The following is a 12,814-nucleotide window of genomic DNA, read 5'->3' on the forward strand; positions in this document are numbered from 1 at the left end:
TCTGTATCCACGTAACCCACGAGAGCGAGAATGATAGATTTACACTGGGACGACGTGATAGTTTAGTGACAGACCTCTTTGAGCTCAACACGTGTCCTGTGTAGCCGACGCTTTCATCGATGGATAAGGAAGCATCTGTTTCCCGCTTAATAAAGTAGAATGGAAAGTGGGGTTGAGGTCCGGTACGTGACCGCTGTTTTTACGGCGAATATGCTTCTTCTGTTTTATTCCCCCCAGTCTCCTACTCTACATAATAAAAGCCCATGTTTAACGGCCCAATTACTATTCCGAACCCTTTTTTGGTCATATACACAGTAGTCAGTCTTTTGTAGGCAAAAAAAAAAAAAGTAAACACTGGAAGGTAGGATCAATGTGTAAGTGGGACTGCAGATTGAGACATTGTCCCAGATTGAGACCAATTGGTAAAACCGAGATATTGGTCTTAAAAGATGATGGTACAACAAGGGATATTTTCACATTTAGGTGAAAGCGTATGAGCCACATTCCCAGTGTTCTTGATCCAATTCCGAATGAAAGATAATACAACAAGGGGCTTTCAGAGCCGTAAAACAAAACCGAAAAGAAAAAAAAAAATCGGAAATGCCCGAACCAGTCCAGTATGTATGTATGTCTTCTCCAAGTCTTGTTCATCAGTCATATAAACCTTCTTGTTCCCATATGTCCACTAGAAAATCCACCATTTCCTGTTCACAGCAGCAACATAATTAAACTGACTGACCTTTCCCCCCAACTTGTTGTATTCTGGAATTGGATTACTTACGGTGAGAGGAATGGGTTGGGGAAATAACTTGTTGCTCCCAAGCAAGTTATCATATGATGCTGCGTTCCAACTGCAAATGATAAACATTATAACCTTTTCAGACTTAGCCTTAGCTTTTGAGGAAAACAACAATAGTGTGTAAAGGAGCCAACTCACTTTAACTTAGCTCCGTGATTACGATCCCGTGGGTTGGTGGGTTTATCTTTGCCCACCCAACGCTCACGTGTCTGATTCCAAAGAAGAAGACCTGCAAAACACACATACCCACTTCATATATATTACCACCACAGAGCACTAGCGACTAGACCATAACGCAAATCCACAATAAGCAAAGAAGAAAGTACCTTGATTTACAAATTCAGGAGGAGCATTAGTGTTCCTGGCACCAGAGTGAGAATCAAAAGTCTGGTTGGAAGATAAGCTCCCCTGAGAAGGGAAGGTGATGTTGTCCATATCAACAGTGCTAGTTGACCAAAAATCTTCGGAGACACTAGGTTTCTTAATAGGTCGAGCTATGGGATTGGAAGGTGGATCCTTCAGAGTGGAGGCGGCAGTTGATCTGTGTTCTCTGTAGCAAGCCACGCAGCCACTGCTCTGTTACAAAACCATAAACTTCTGATCATTGCCCAAACAAACACACATCCTTATACCCATCCTAGTTGCTAGCTATGGTAGTTTCAAATCAATATTTCAAAATCAATACTTCTGCATAAGCAAAACAACCTTACTTCTTCCCAGCAACAATACTTAAGGGTTTTATCTATCATATATCCATCAGGACAAGAACACAACATATAACGAAGGAACAAAACCAATCAAACAGAATCTAACAAATGAATCATTAAAAATATTAAAAATAAAATCGAAAGAAAGAATCGCACCCCATCGATTTGCAGAAAGGGAATTATAAATCCAGGAGCTCCGATAGATCTGGAAAGCTCGAGATTTTCAGAGAGGGTAATCAATGATCCTTGTCAAATTAGCACACCAATTAAACCAACCAACCCTAGAAATTTTTTTTAAAAAAAAAAAAGCCAAAAGAAGAGCCAATCAACACACCGAACAAAACATGTTTTAATATAATAAACAAAGCAAGAATCTTCGAATCATATAGTTTTGCTTACCTGATTGATAAATCTCGTTGGTTAGAATAATAAAGTCGCTTCCTTTATCAAACTGGGCATCGAAAAGAATCTCCTTCTTGAGGAAGAAGAAGAAGAAGGGCTCTGCCCTCTTTACGTTTTCCCTTTTCCCTTTCGCTTTGAAATGATGATTGCTCTTTGGAAGACCCCAGACAAGTTAATATTAATTCATCCCTCCAGCCGTTATACGGATCCCCTGCTACTGAGGCTATTCTTGTAATCTTACATATATTCCAACAATCTCAAAAGTAATAATGTATGTGTTTGGTATGAGCTAATACATAATTAAAAGTCAAAATAATTGTGCATCTTCTTCCATGCCTTGTCCAATTTTCTTATACTACTCGACCCCACTCTCATCATAATTTCGGAATTTCCAGTTACAGCTTGTATTCGTTAAAATGTAATAAGTCGATAATGAATAAAAGACTCTGGAACAAATCTATATATCAAGCATAGAAGAAAACCGTTTTGTAAGAATACATTTGAGCATTAGAGATGATGTATAATCGTTTAGGTGTCAACAGCAACAACACTTTCTCCATTTGTAGCAGGACGACAAGTCACACTCGCACTTTGAAAACACTGAGCACAACCAAGACCACATGCAGCACTTATTCTTCTTCTTCTCCTCCTCGGTCTTCTTCTTTTTCTTGTCTTTCTTCTTCTTCTTAATCTTGCTCTTTCTTGTCTTCTTTCTCTTGTTCTCACCTACAGGAAGGGAATAATATTGATCCTTTTTGGCGGGTGCATATAAGCAATAGAAGTTGCTGGGGATAGAACTCAATGGGACATCTTGAGTTGACAAGGAGTAGTACTTCTCTTGATGAATACGACTCTGAGTCTCCACTCTTGTTTCGTCTCCATTCTTTATCTCTCTCTCTTCAGATCTCTTCTCTTTTGTATCCTCTGGTGTGGATAGCAGAGACGGGGACATCAAAACCTCTTCAGCTTTTATATTGCTTTGACGAGGTGCTTGAGCGTTTGACTTTCTATACCCATCAAATGTCAGACTAAACAAAGACTCATTCGAAAGTTCGCTCCAAGTCACATCCCCGGTCTTGCCAAACACCGATGGAGGGATTCTTTCAGGATCGTAGTTCCCTACTACACCTTTATCCATCAAGGGAACTGGTGGTCTCATCCTGACATGAGTGGAACCCGACATTTCAGTGCCTTGAGAAGAAGCATTTGAAAACTCCCCATTCTGCTGATGATGACTCTTATCCTCAGAAGAAGATGCTTTGGACTGTTTCAAGTTGAGCTCTATGGCATCATCCCATGAAACAGAGGAAGACAATGAAGAAAAAGACAGAGATGACGATGTAAGAAATATCTCCCTCATAGGTCTTGAAGCTATTTGTCCTCTCACACCACTCATACTCTCAGATAAAGCTCTTTCTCAAATCTCAATGCACTTTTCTTTTTGTTAGCCTTTCAACATACCCCGCAGTGGTCGCTGCGGTTATAGACTGCTTGATTAACGGATTCAATTTCCATGACCATAGCTGATAAAATATGAAGAGCAGTTAAAATTTTCTTATATGAACAGATGATGTTACACCATCACAATCATCCAATAAAGCTGTAAGAATGATTTTGAACAAGACTAATCAAAATCAAGCCAAAACGAATTTATTGAGAAGAAAATTGAAAATGAACAGAGAGAACACCAAACAAAACAAACAAGTTCGAATTTTAGGAAAACGGTTGACCGTTGTCAGCTGAAAACAGGAAAAGGAAACGGTTGGTGGCTTTTGGTTTTTATTTTATTTGGAAAGACCTCAATGGTTGGGTTGACACAGATCACTTCTGTTAAGGGGGTTGGTCACCTTCTTTACCTGTCTGTCCTTCGCGCCATTGCTGAAAAACTTAGAGAACATGTGGATATCATTACGGCCCAGTTTAGGCCCATACTGATTCAAGCGGGCCAAATTGGTTCACACATGAGAGAGATCATCAGAACACGTGTAATATACGCAACAAGTGAAGTGAGTGCCAAAATTGGAGGATTCATAAACCCGTAAAATTCGCTGTTAGGCAACTTTTGCCTTTTGGTTGAAACACCTTTGGGTGTCCCTCTTGCTAATTTTTTTCCTCTTTCGAGTTTCAAATTCAACCACGTGATTTTCGTGTTTCAAAAGTTTTGTGTTGGTATCCCATCGTCCCAGTAAAAAGTATCATCATACGTAAGTTAATTTCATCCTGTATAAAATAACTAGGAGTCCATATTTGTTTTTAAAAAATAATTTGGTTAAGATTTGTAAATCGTTTTCGTCGGGATTTAAGACTTGAACAAGGATTCTTAAAACGCAACATTTCAAGAGAGAGTTCTGTAAAACGCTATATCAAGAAGACAAGAACCAGTAATTAGTCATATATATTCAAGATTTTATTACCGCTAGAAGAAAAAAGAAAAAAAGATTTACTATATACCATGAGTATTACATCATCAAACATCGAATCTTATAAAAGTAGCGACTAAAGTCTATAGCAAAGGTAAACAGAAAACATTAAATTAAAAGGCATGGATATATAATTGAAAAGAACATCACATGCTAAGTTCCAAACACAAATATGAACAAGATTTAATGAAGAGACTACAATTATGAAATATCGGTCATGGACTCATGTAAGTGTGGGGACCCTGTGAATAAGCCAGCCACCACCTAGCTAATTAACAGCCCGAAAACAAAAAAGTATATACCATATTATATATCTTTTATATTAAATATAAGCATACATTATAGGCTAAAGATGTTTGCTCAAAAATTATAAGGAAATAGATTTGAGATTGACACCTAAACTTGCCTTAATCTGGACCCAATCCGTCGACAGTTAGGGCTTCGTCTGTGGGTACGGTTACCAACTAAATATGTGGTTGTGGACAAAACCTTCTGCTAATTACACAATATATATTCATGGACCACCCTTATCTTTATTTTTGTCCTTTCTTTTACTTTAACTTGTTGTACATGTTGCCTAATTTTATATAACTTATCCTTCTGTGTATGTTATGTTACATTTGATCGCGAGTGAACAACCACTTTTCCCAGCGCTTATTACCTGTTTTCTTAAAGTGGCAATCATTTTACGGTTGATTAATCCTCTCAAATTTCACTACTGTAGATTGACTCCCACTTACTTAATCAAGTATCAAAACGTAACAGCTGATCGACGATATATATGATTTACAAATTGTATAATATTTACATTATATCGTGGAGATGTTCATATCATCACATGTAGAGGATTGGATTGATTTTGGACAATGTTTAGTAATTAGTGTTGGTTGTTAACCAACATAGTAGTATTGTATAATGAAACACTAATATGGACTGATGTTCGGTCTTAATTACCACTCAGCTTAGATATAAAATTTTGCAGTTAATTGTGAACGCAAAAGGCTTATACGTACGTACGAAGTTGTAAACAAATATAAGCAAGCATCAAATTAAACAGAGAGAGGCGTAGTACGTACGTAGCTATATGATGTGGACGATTGATTAGGATGTACGTGTATAAGCTAAAAACAATATACACGGCCATGTGATACTTGTACAACTTGTGCCTCTCTACATATATACGATTTCAACCTTCGAAGATTAAATTGTTTTACACTTTAAAATATCCTTCACACACTAGCAATCACTCTATACCAACAACTCCAACTAAATTCTCTCTCTCTATAATAGAATAGCGAGGACGTCAAATGTAATAAGAGTAAGAACAAGTACAGCCCTTTTCACCCACCAAAATTTAACCTATGTATATAAATATACACAACATTATAACCATTTACCAAACATCCATCATACATATATTACTCATCATCAAGTTCCTATTTTCTCTCTGACAAACAACACAGAGTAAGTAAGAATGGTACAGACGAAGAAGTTCAGAGGTGTCAGGCAACGCCATTGGGGTTCCTGGGTCGCTGAGATTCGCCACCCTCTATTGTACCTATCTTCTTTCTTTCCTTTTTTCTGCGTTATACATTTATTTCCCCTCTCTGATCCTTTCAAGTACATAAACCACATACGTATATATATATATACATGATCGCTTCCCATAGTTTCTTTCCTCTCCTTAGCTAACACATGAACCCCATTTTGACATCTCTACAATTTTAGATACCTATCAATAAGTTATTGCTTAATTTGACTATATATATACATCGTACCATGCTTAATTAGTTACTAAATTTTGACATGCATGATGATTATAAAAAAGGAAACGGAGGATTTGGCTGGGGACGTTCGAGACTGCGGAGGAGGCAGCAAGAGCCTACGACGAGGCTGCTATTTTAATGAGCGGCCGCAACGCCAAGACCAACTTCCCCCTCACAAACAACAACAACAACAACAACACCGGAGAAACAGCCGAGGGCAAAACAGATATTTCATCTTCGTCCTCGATATCATCCTCATCGTCGTCATCTTCCTCGCTCTCTTCCATGCTCAGCGCCAAACTGAGGAAATGCTGCAAATCTCCATCTCCTTCCCTCACCTGCCTCCGTCTCGACACTGCCAGCTCCCACATCGGAGTCTGGCAGAAACGAGCCGGTTCCAAGTCCGACTCTAGCTGGGTCATGACTGTCGAGCTCGGTCCCGCGAGCTCCTCCTCCCAAGAGACTACTAGTAAAGTTCCTCAAGAAGATCTTGGTCCGACGACCACTGAGGTTGAGGTTGAGGTTGGCCGGGGAGGAGAAGAAGGGTTGGATGATGAGGAGAAGGTTGCTTTGCAAATGATAGAGGAGCTTCTCAATACAAACTAAATATGATTTGCTTGCATATGCACCTGTTTTTATTTCTGGTTTACAACCATAATAATCAACTTATATACCGTATATTTTATTATTTTTATATATCGTACGTTTTTATATTCAAATGTGTTTAGCTAAATTGTTTCTCATATTTCCACATTTGTATCAAATAAAGTATTAGTATTTGTAACTAAAATCCAGAGGTGACCTTTTATTTCTTTTTGTATTCTCTATTAGGCTTATTATTGCACTCGCATAATAATAACAAAATAATATAATGTTACATAAGTACTACACGATAAGCCTAGGACGTGAAATTATAGCAAAGCTTCTAATGAGGGCGACTTTGTCTCCTGATTAAATGAGACTAGTCAAAGGGGAAACAATACAATTTATAATGTAATGAGATCATTAATACACAGCTACAGTTTCGTTTAATTATTCGGATACCCAAAAAAGTACTTATCTAAAGAACGTTGAATCGTTGAACTGAATTTGGGTTAGGAAGAAAATAGGAAAAACAACTTTTGTTTTTCATCAACCAAATCATAATTCTCTTATGTAAGTCATTCTTTAGATATACTAAGTTAATATATGATGATTAAATATAAATAATCAAATATTTGGAAGTTACCTAATATTTTCGCTGCATCACTCTCTAGTCTCTACTAATTAATTAAGTTCGTTTTTTTTTTCGGGGTCAAAACTTTATTAAGTATGTATGTGAAACAAATTACATCTAATTATAGTCTTGATTGATGTGTTATACTCCCTCTGTTTTACAAAAGCGTCATTTTGACTAATTACACACAACTTAAGAAAAACTTGAATTATATATATATGCCCTATTTAATGAATAATTTAGCATTTAAATTTAATTAAAAGATTTGGAAATACAAAGTGACAGTCTTTGTGAAACAAAGAAAAATTCCCAGAATGACACTTTTTGTGAAACAGAAGGAGTATATAAATCCTCCTTCTTTGTTTTTAAATAAACTAATAAACCAGGGAAATTAAATTGTTGTTGAAATTAGGTTTGTAATATATCGTGTATCCCCACAAAACACATGCATTCAAAATTTGTTCTTTTGATTGAGACTGTTTTAAATTTTACTTTGCACGCATGATGAGACTATATACTAGACTACATGGTCTACAACAACATTATTGAATACAATTTACACAATGCATTCCCAGGAATCTTCGCAACAGAATCTTGCATTTTGCCGTAATTAATTAAGCTTCAAGGAAACTTTTAAGTATTATAGCCAGTATAATAATAGAGATGCAACTCTAAATGACTAAATGCATCTTTGTTTATTTCAAAGTTATTAAACCTTCATTATGGGGTACGTATACTCGGAATAATACCGATCGAGGATTGAAGATCAATAGACCACCAATTAAATGAATTCTGAATACGACACGGCTAATTGTAATGTTACGAACTGTAGTTAATAATTCTGTTATACAGAGAAGATCCATATATATCAAGAGTTTGAAAAGCAGATGCTTAGTTAGACAAACGAAAAAAAAAAGACTACCCTAGTCCTCTACAAAACGTACTTTGTCTAACCGAGAGGGGAAGGTGCATTAATATAAAAAACCAAAGGATTTTATTGATCATGGACGTATCTTTCATTTCTAATTCTGTATTTGAATAAAAATCATCAATCGCACTCGCACACCATGCATCATGTATTACCATGTGAAATAATATCAACGTCTAATTGTGACGTTTTGCATCAACGACGATGATTGAATCCTCCTTAAACCTCCCAAAATCAACCATTTGATATATTTGTCCACGAAAAATTTGTACGATTAAACATATGCAAATAAATAAAGAAAATCCAAAAGTGTTGTAACACAAACGTGACATCAATGAATATATATACAGAAATAGCGAGGAACTTAATTAAACTAATACTACATCATCATCATCACACATTAGGAAAAGGAAATGGGAGAGGTTGAATTGTTAACAACGAAGAATGAATAAAGTTAAGGATTCTTGAGGTTTTGAAAGAGTACAATCGAAGGGTGTGAAGGCAAAACGAATTAGGTTAAGGAAGAGGTTCAACTTTCACTTCCACAGTAGCTTGTTTGTACTTGTTTGTGCTCATCCTTTATGACTTGTCCTATTTCACTGTTAACCATTCACAACTACTGTATATAACAATACAACTTTTGTTTTCTATTACTTTTTTAAAAAGCCAACTTATTTACAAAGAAAGATGGTAGTAGTATAACATGCAAGTAGTGGAAAAAAAAGAGGAAGAAAACGAAATAATGAAGATAACAAGAATGAAAAAGGTGGTCTCTACTTTCTCTTGATAGATTTTATTGAAACAATGACACATTTCCTTATTCTCGACATTGATGTTGACCTCTTCTTTTTTTCAACTATCAACATCTTCTCTTCCCCCATAATAATAACATAACTAACTTATCAAGTAGTAAATCTATATACATACATCCACCTAGTCTTTTTTTTACTAACATTTTATACCATCTTACTAAAGGGCGGGGGAGAAAAAAACAAAAATTAACAAGAGAAGACAATGGGTACAATTATTCATTTAACAGATTTGGCTATTTCAGTTCAGACCCAATAATGAGAGGCCCGGAGGATTTTTTATTGTCAATAAGCGAGGAACCCATACTCTGAAAGAGAAGGTTCGAATATATAATTACGAAAAGGTCCCTTTGTCGTTTTAATTGAGTAATTCACGAGAATGTCTGAGGTAGAGAAGAAGAAGAGAAGTATAGAGTTAGAAATCGAAAGGAGCTAAAAAAAGAAGAAATCGAAGGAAGAAAGCATTGAGAGAGGGGAAGATCATGATCCTAGCAGTGTTGTTCGCGAACTCCGTTGGGAACGTTTTGATCGAAAGGTTTGTTCGCTCTTCAGATCCCACCCAATTTCTCTTTCCCTCCCAAATCTTATCATCAATTTCCGCAGCTTGTCAATTTGATCGGAAATATGATTGGCTTTGTTTGGCTGATCTCTAATTAACGAACCGAATCGAGCATTGATGTTCTTTGTGGATCTGGTATCCCATCGGGGTTTTTGACATAGTTTGTCAGATTTAGGGATTTCGAATTAACTTCATGCTTTATATGGTTGAAAATTAGATTTCAATTCGTCTCTGTACACAGTAGAATTGGATGTATCTCAAAAGCAACATATGAATTTTGGAAGAGAATGTGAGTTTCTTTCATGTTTGGTGATGCATTTTGATATGTTTCTATCATCCTAACTCTGTATTCAGTGATAGAAGTTGTTGATGCTCTATAACTATGTCAATTGTGTTCTCTTATCTGAAAAAACAAACATTTGTGGACTTTGGCTTGCAACAAGTAGAGCTCAAATCTATGTTCATTTATAAACACCAACACATTTGACTTTTTTGTATAGTAAGTTACTAGTTAGTAGCAAATCGTCAGAAGCGTTTTAAATCTTCTTCTAGGTTCAATGGAGTACCAGCTGAGGAACGGCTGCACTGGCGAACTTTCTTGGTTAAGTTGGGAGCAGATAATCTCAAAGGCGTTAAAAACGAAGAGCTTCTTGTCGCTTGCCACAAGTAACACTTTCAAACCACTACCTCTAGACTCTCTCCCTGTGGCACTTTGTAGCTAATTACTAAACCAAGCGAACAGCATTTGGGAGTAATCTTGAGTCATTCTTTTTTTGTACAGGTCTGTTTATATAGTGTACACAATGCTTGGAGATGTTAGCATCTTCCTTGTTGGCAAAGACGAGTACGATGAACTTGCTTGTAAGCCTACCTTTTTCTCCTCTTTTGTTAACCAACTGATCTCTGCTTCACTCTGAGTTTTTATATCTGTGCTGCTTTTTTCTTTTCTTTTGTTGTGTGGTGCAGTGGCAGAAACCATATATATCATAACAGCGGCTGTGAAAGACGTATGCGGAAAGCCCCCAACAGAGCGAGTGTTTCTGGATAAATATGGAAGGATTTGTTTGTGTCTTGATGAAATCGTTTGGAACGGACTTCTCGAGAACACTGACAAAGACAGGATCAAGCGACTCATTAGATTGAAACCTCCTTCTGAGGTTTGATTTTGTCCAACCATTCTTCCTTTACTCACTCTTAAGACATTTCTGCTTCTCCACAGAATGTTTGTTTGTTAAATCACTTCTGTCTATCAACATATTCAGCTACTGCTCTTGTTCAATCAGTCCATTATGTTGTATTATTACATTTTGTAGTTTTGTTGAAGACCTAAAGAAATGGTTTGTGTGTAATTTGTGTTCTTCCTTACATGGGAACATAGCAATGGGCCTACCAAAATTAAAACCTTTTCAGGAATAATGGGCCTACCCCTTTCATGAATAATGGGCCTACCCCTTTCATGCACTAGTATGTTTAAACTTTATGTGTGTCAGTGTTTAGTGAAACCAATATTTAAATCGAAATTTAAGATGTGAAAGAGAAAGAAAGTTAAAAAAAAAGATTATTAAATCTTGAGTTGGATCCCAAATTAGGTTATATCGACCCTTCGACAAGAGAAAAAGGCTATAGATGAAAAGTGACTGTCCAAAGTAAATTAAGAAAAAGTGACTATTGTGGATGTTTGGTTGAAGTAAGTGACGATCTACACTCACTGAAAATATAATAATATCATATCAACACATTTTAATGATATCTCAGCATATTATAGAATTATGGGGCATGGATGAACTTATAAAATGAAATCATAAGTTCATGCGAGATTAGGTAAAACGTAACAGTCATCCTAAAATCCAAAAAAGAAATTCTCGATGTAAATGTGTTGAAACTATTTAAAAATTAAAATAAAGAGACCGGCCGACAAACTTTTTAAAATAGCAATAAACAAAGGGACCTGATATTTTCATTTTATTGTTTTACTGCAACAAAAAAAAAACAAAATTCTTTCATCAAAAACAATCAAGATTTTACTTTAATTTTTATTGGTGTTCTAGTTTTAATCATATTTTTCTCTTCAAAATATACATTATATGAAATTACTATAGTGTGCCAATGTTAATTTTTTTTTCTTTTTCTTTGGTCAAGAGTTAGTTTTGAAAGCTATAAATCTATAACTAATAGTAATATACGTGGAAATATAAACTTAAACAGTTTCACCAAATATCGAAGATAAAATATCAAAAAGAAATTTATGCCATTCCCTTAGGGTATCTCCAACCCCACTCTATTTTAGAGTCAAATCTCTATTATAGAACAACATTTGCTCCAACCCTACTCTATATTTTACTCTAAAATAGAGAAAATAATAGGATTGCTCTATATATAGAGTAACTCTATTCTTACCTCTATTTTTTTACACTAACTCTATTATAGAGGTGAAAATAGAGTAATATATTGGATGAAAACAGTGCTCTATTTTTGAGTTACTCTATTTTAGAGAAAAAAATAGAGAAATACAATGGAGATGGTCTTAAGTCCTTTACTGTCCCATCGGAGATCAGTAGACACCAAATATAGTGTGATGGCGTGATTGGCGTCTCCCTTGGTGTTGGCCCAAAGAAAATTTCCAAAATATCCTCAAACCGAAATCAGCTGGTACATGGGGCTGCCAAAAAAAACAAACACAAAGTTGGTAATCGAGACTGGCCAATTTGAACTGGACACGGCAAAAAGAGAAACGTTTGATAATTATGCTGACGTGTCCCATAAATATTATTGGTGTTGTTAAAAGGAAAAAAAACGAGGAGTTGTGATTGTCCGAGTCAGCTTGTTTTTTGGGTCCTTACGTGTTGAACTCATCCTGACACTTCCCGTTTAATTACAACCCTTTTTTTCTACCTTTCTCTTTACCAATCACATCATTTTCAGTCATGTGGTAGCAGTTGTCGTCGTCGTTCATCCCCTACGTAATCATCTTCTAGTCATATTCCTTTTACGTAGTGATTTACCTATTTATTTACGTACGTACTAGTAGATAAGATTAAACCTCCTTCGATCTAATTCAGTTGCAATTATTGACTACATCTTCATTTCGTTTTTTTTTCTTGTTGTTCTAACCAATTTGAATATTTAAACTATTTATAGTTTTATCGTACTGTCAATTTTGTTTACATATCTAAATCGATCAACGTCCCGTCACATACTCAACTTGTAA

The 12,814-nt window shown here is 35.8% G+C and overlaps 4 protein-coding genes across 7 annotated transcripts; 2 read left to right on the plus strand and 2 right to left on the minus strand.

Moving 5' to 3' along the window:
• Window positions 420-2,091, minus strand: LOC104755850. 4 transcript variants are annotated; one of them, XM_019238784.1, is made up of 6 exons: window positions 1,906-2,090; window positions 1,663-1,787; window positions 1,126-1,375; window positions 938-1,028; window positions 782-851; window positions 420-704 (listed from the first exon to the last, which is right to left on the minus strand). In XM_019238784.1, exons 3-6 carry the CDS (start codon window positions 1,232-1,234, stop codon window positions 651-653), a joined length of 324 nt encoding a protein of 107 aa, XP_019094329.1. In that variant the 5' UTR covers window positions 1,235-1,375; window positions 1,663-1,787; window positions 1,906-2,090; the 3' UTR covers window positions 420-650. The 4 variants fall into 4 exon arrangements, with proteins under 4 accessions (XP_019094329.1, XP_010476619.1, XP_010476621.1 ...); XM_010478317.2 differs by having other exon boundaries at window positions 1,126-1,370; window positions 1,906-2,089; XM_010478319.1 differs by lacking the exon at window positions 1,663-1,787 and having other exon boundaries at window positions 1,126-1,370; window positions 1,906-2,091.
• LOC109130169 lies at window positions 2,585-3,522 on the minus strand (the record flags this gene model as incomplete). The annotated part of the gene is made up of 1 exon (XM_019239364.1): window positions 2,585-3,522. A coding segment is annotated over exon 1 (720 nt), but the record flags the coding sequence as incomplete, so codon positions are not given.
• Window positions 5,570-6,890, plus strand: LOC104755851 (ethylene-responsive transcription factor WIN1-like). The gene is made up of 2 exons (XM_010478320.1): window positions 5,570-5,882; window positions 6,157-6,890. Exons 1-2 carry the CDS (start codon window positions 5,803-5,805, stop codon window positions 6,698-6,700), a joined length of 624 nt encoding a protein of 207 aa, XP_010476622.1. The 5' UTR covers window positions 5,570-5,802; the 3' UTR covers window positions 6,701-6,890.
• On the plus strand, window positions 9,420-10,955 carry LOC104755852. Its single transcript, XM_010478321.2, has 4 exons — window positions 9,420-9,582; window positions 10,159-10,272; window positions 10,388-10,467; window positions 10,573-10,955. Exons 1-4 carry the CDS (start codon window positions 9,530-9,532, stop codon window positions 10,767-10,769), a joined length of 444 nt encoding a protein of 147 aa, XP_010476623.1. The 5' UTR covers window positions 9,420-9,529; the 3' UTR covers window positions 10,770-10,955.

This window comes from Camelina sativa, chromosome 17, assembly GCF_000633955.1.
Source record: "Camelina sativa cultivar DH55 chromosome 17, Cs, whole genome shotgun sequence".
NCBI lineage: Eukaryota > Viridiplantae > Streptophyta > Magnoliopsida > Brassicales > Brassicaceae > Camelina > Camelina sativa.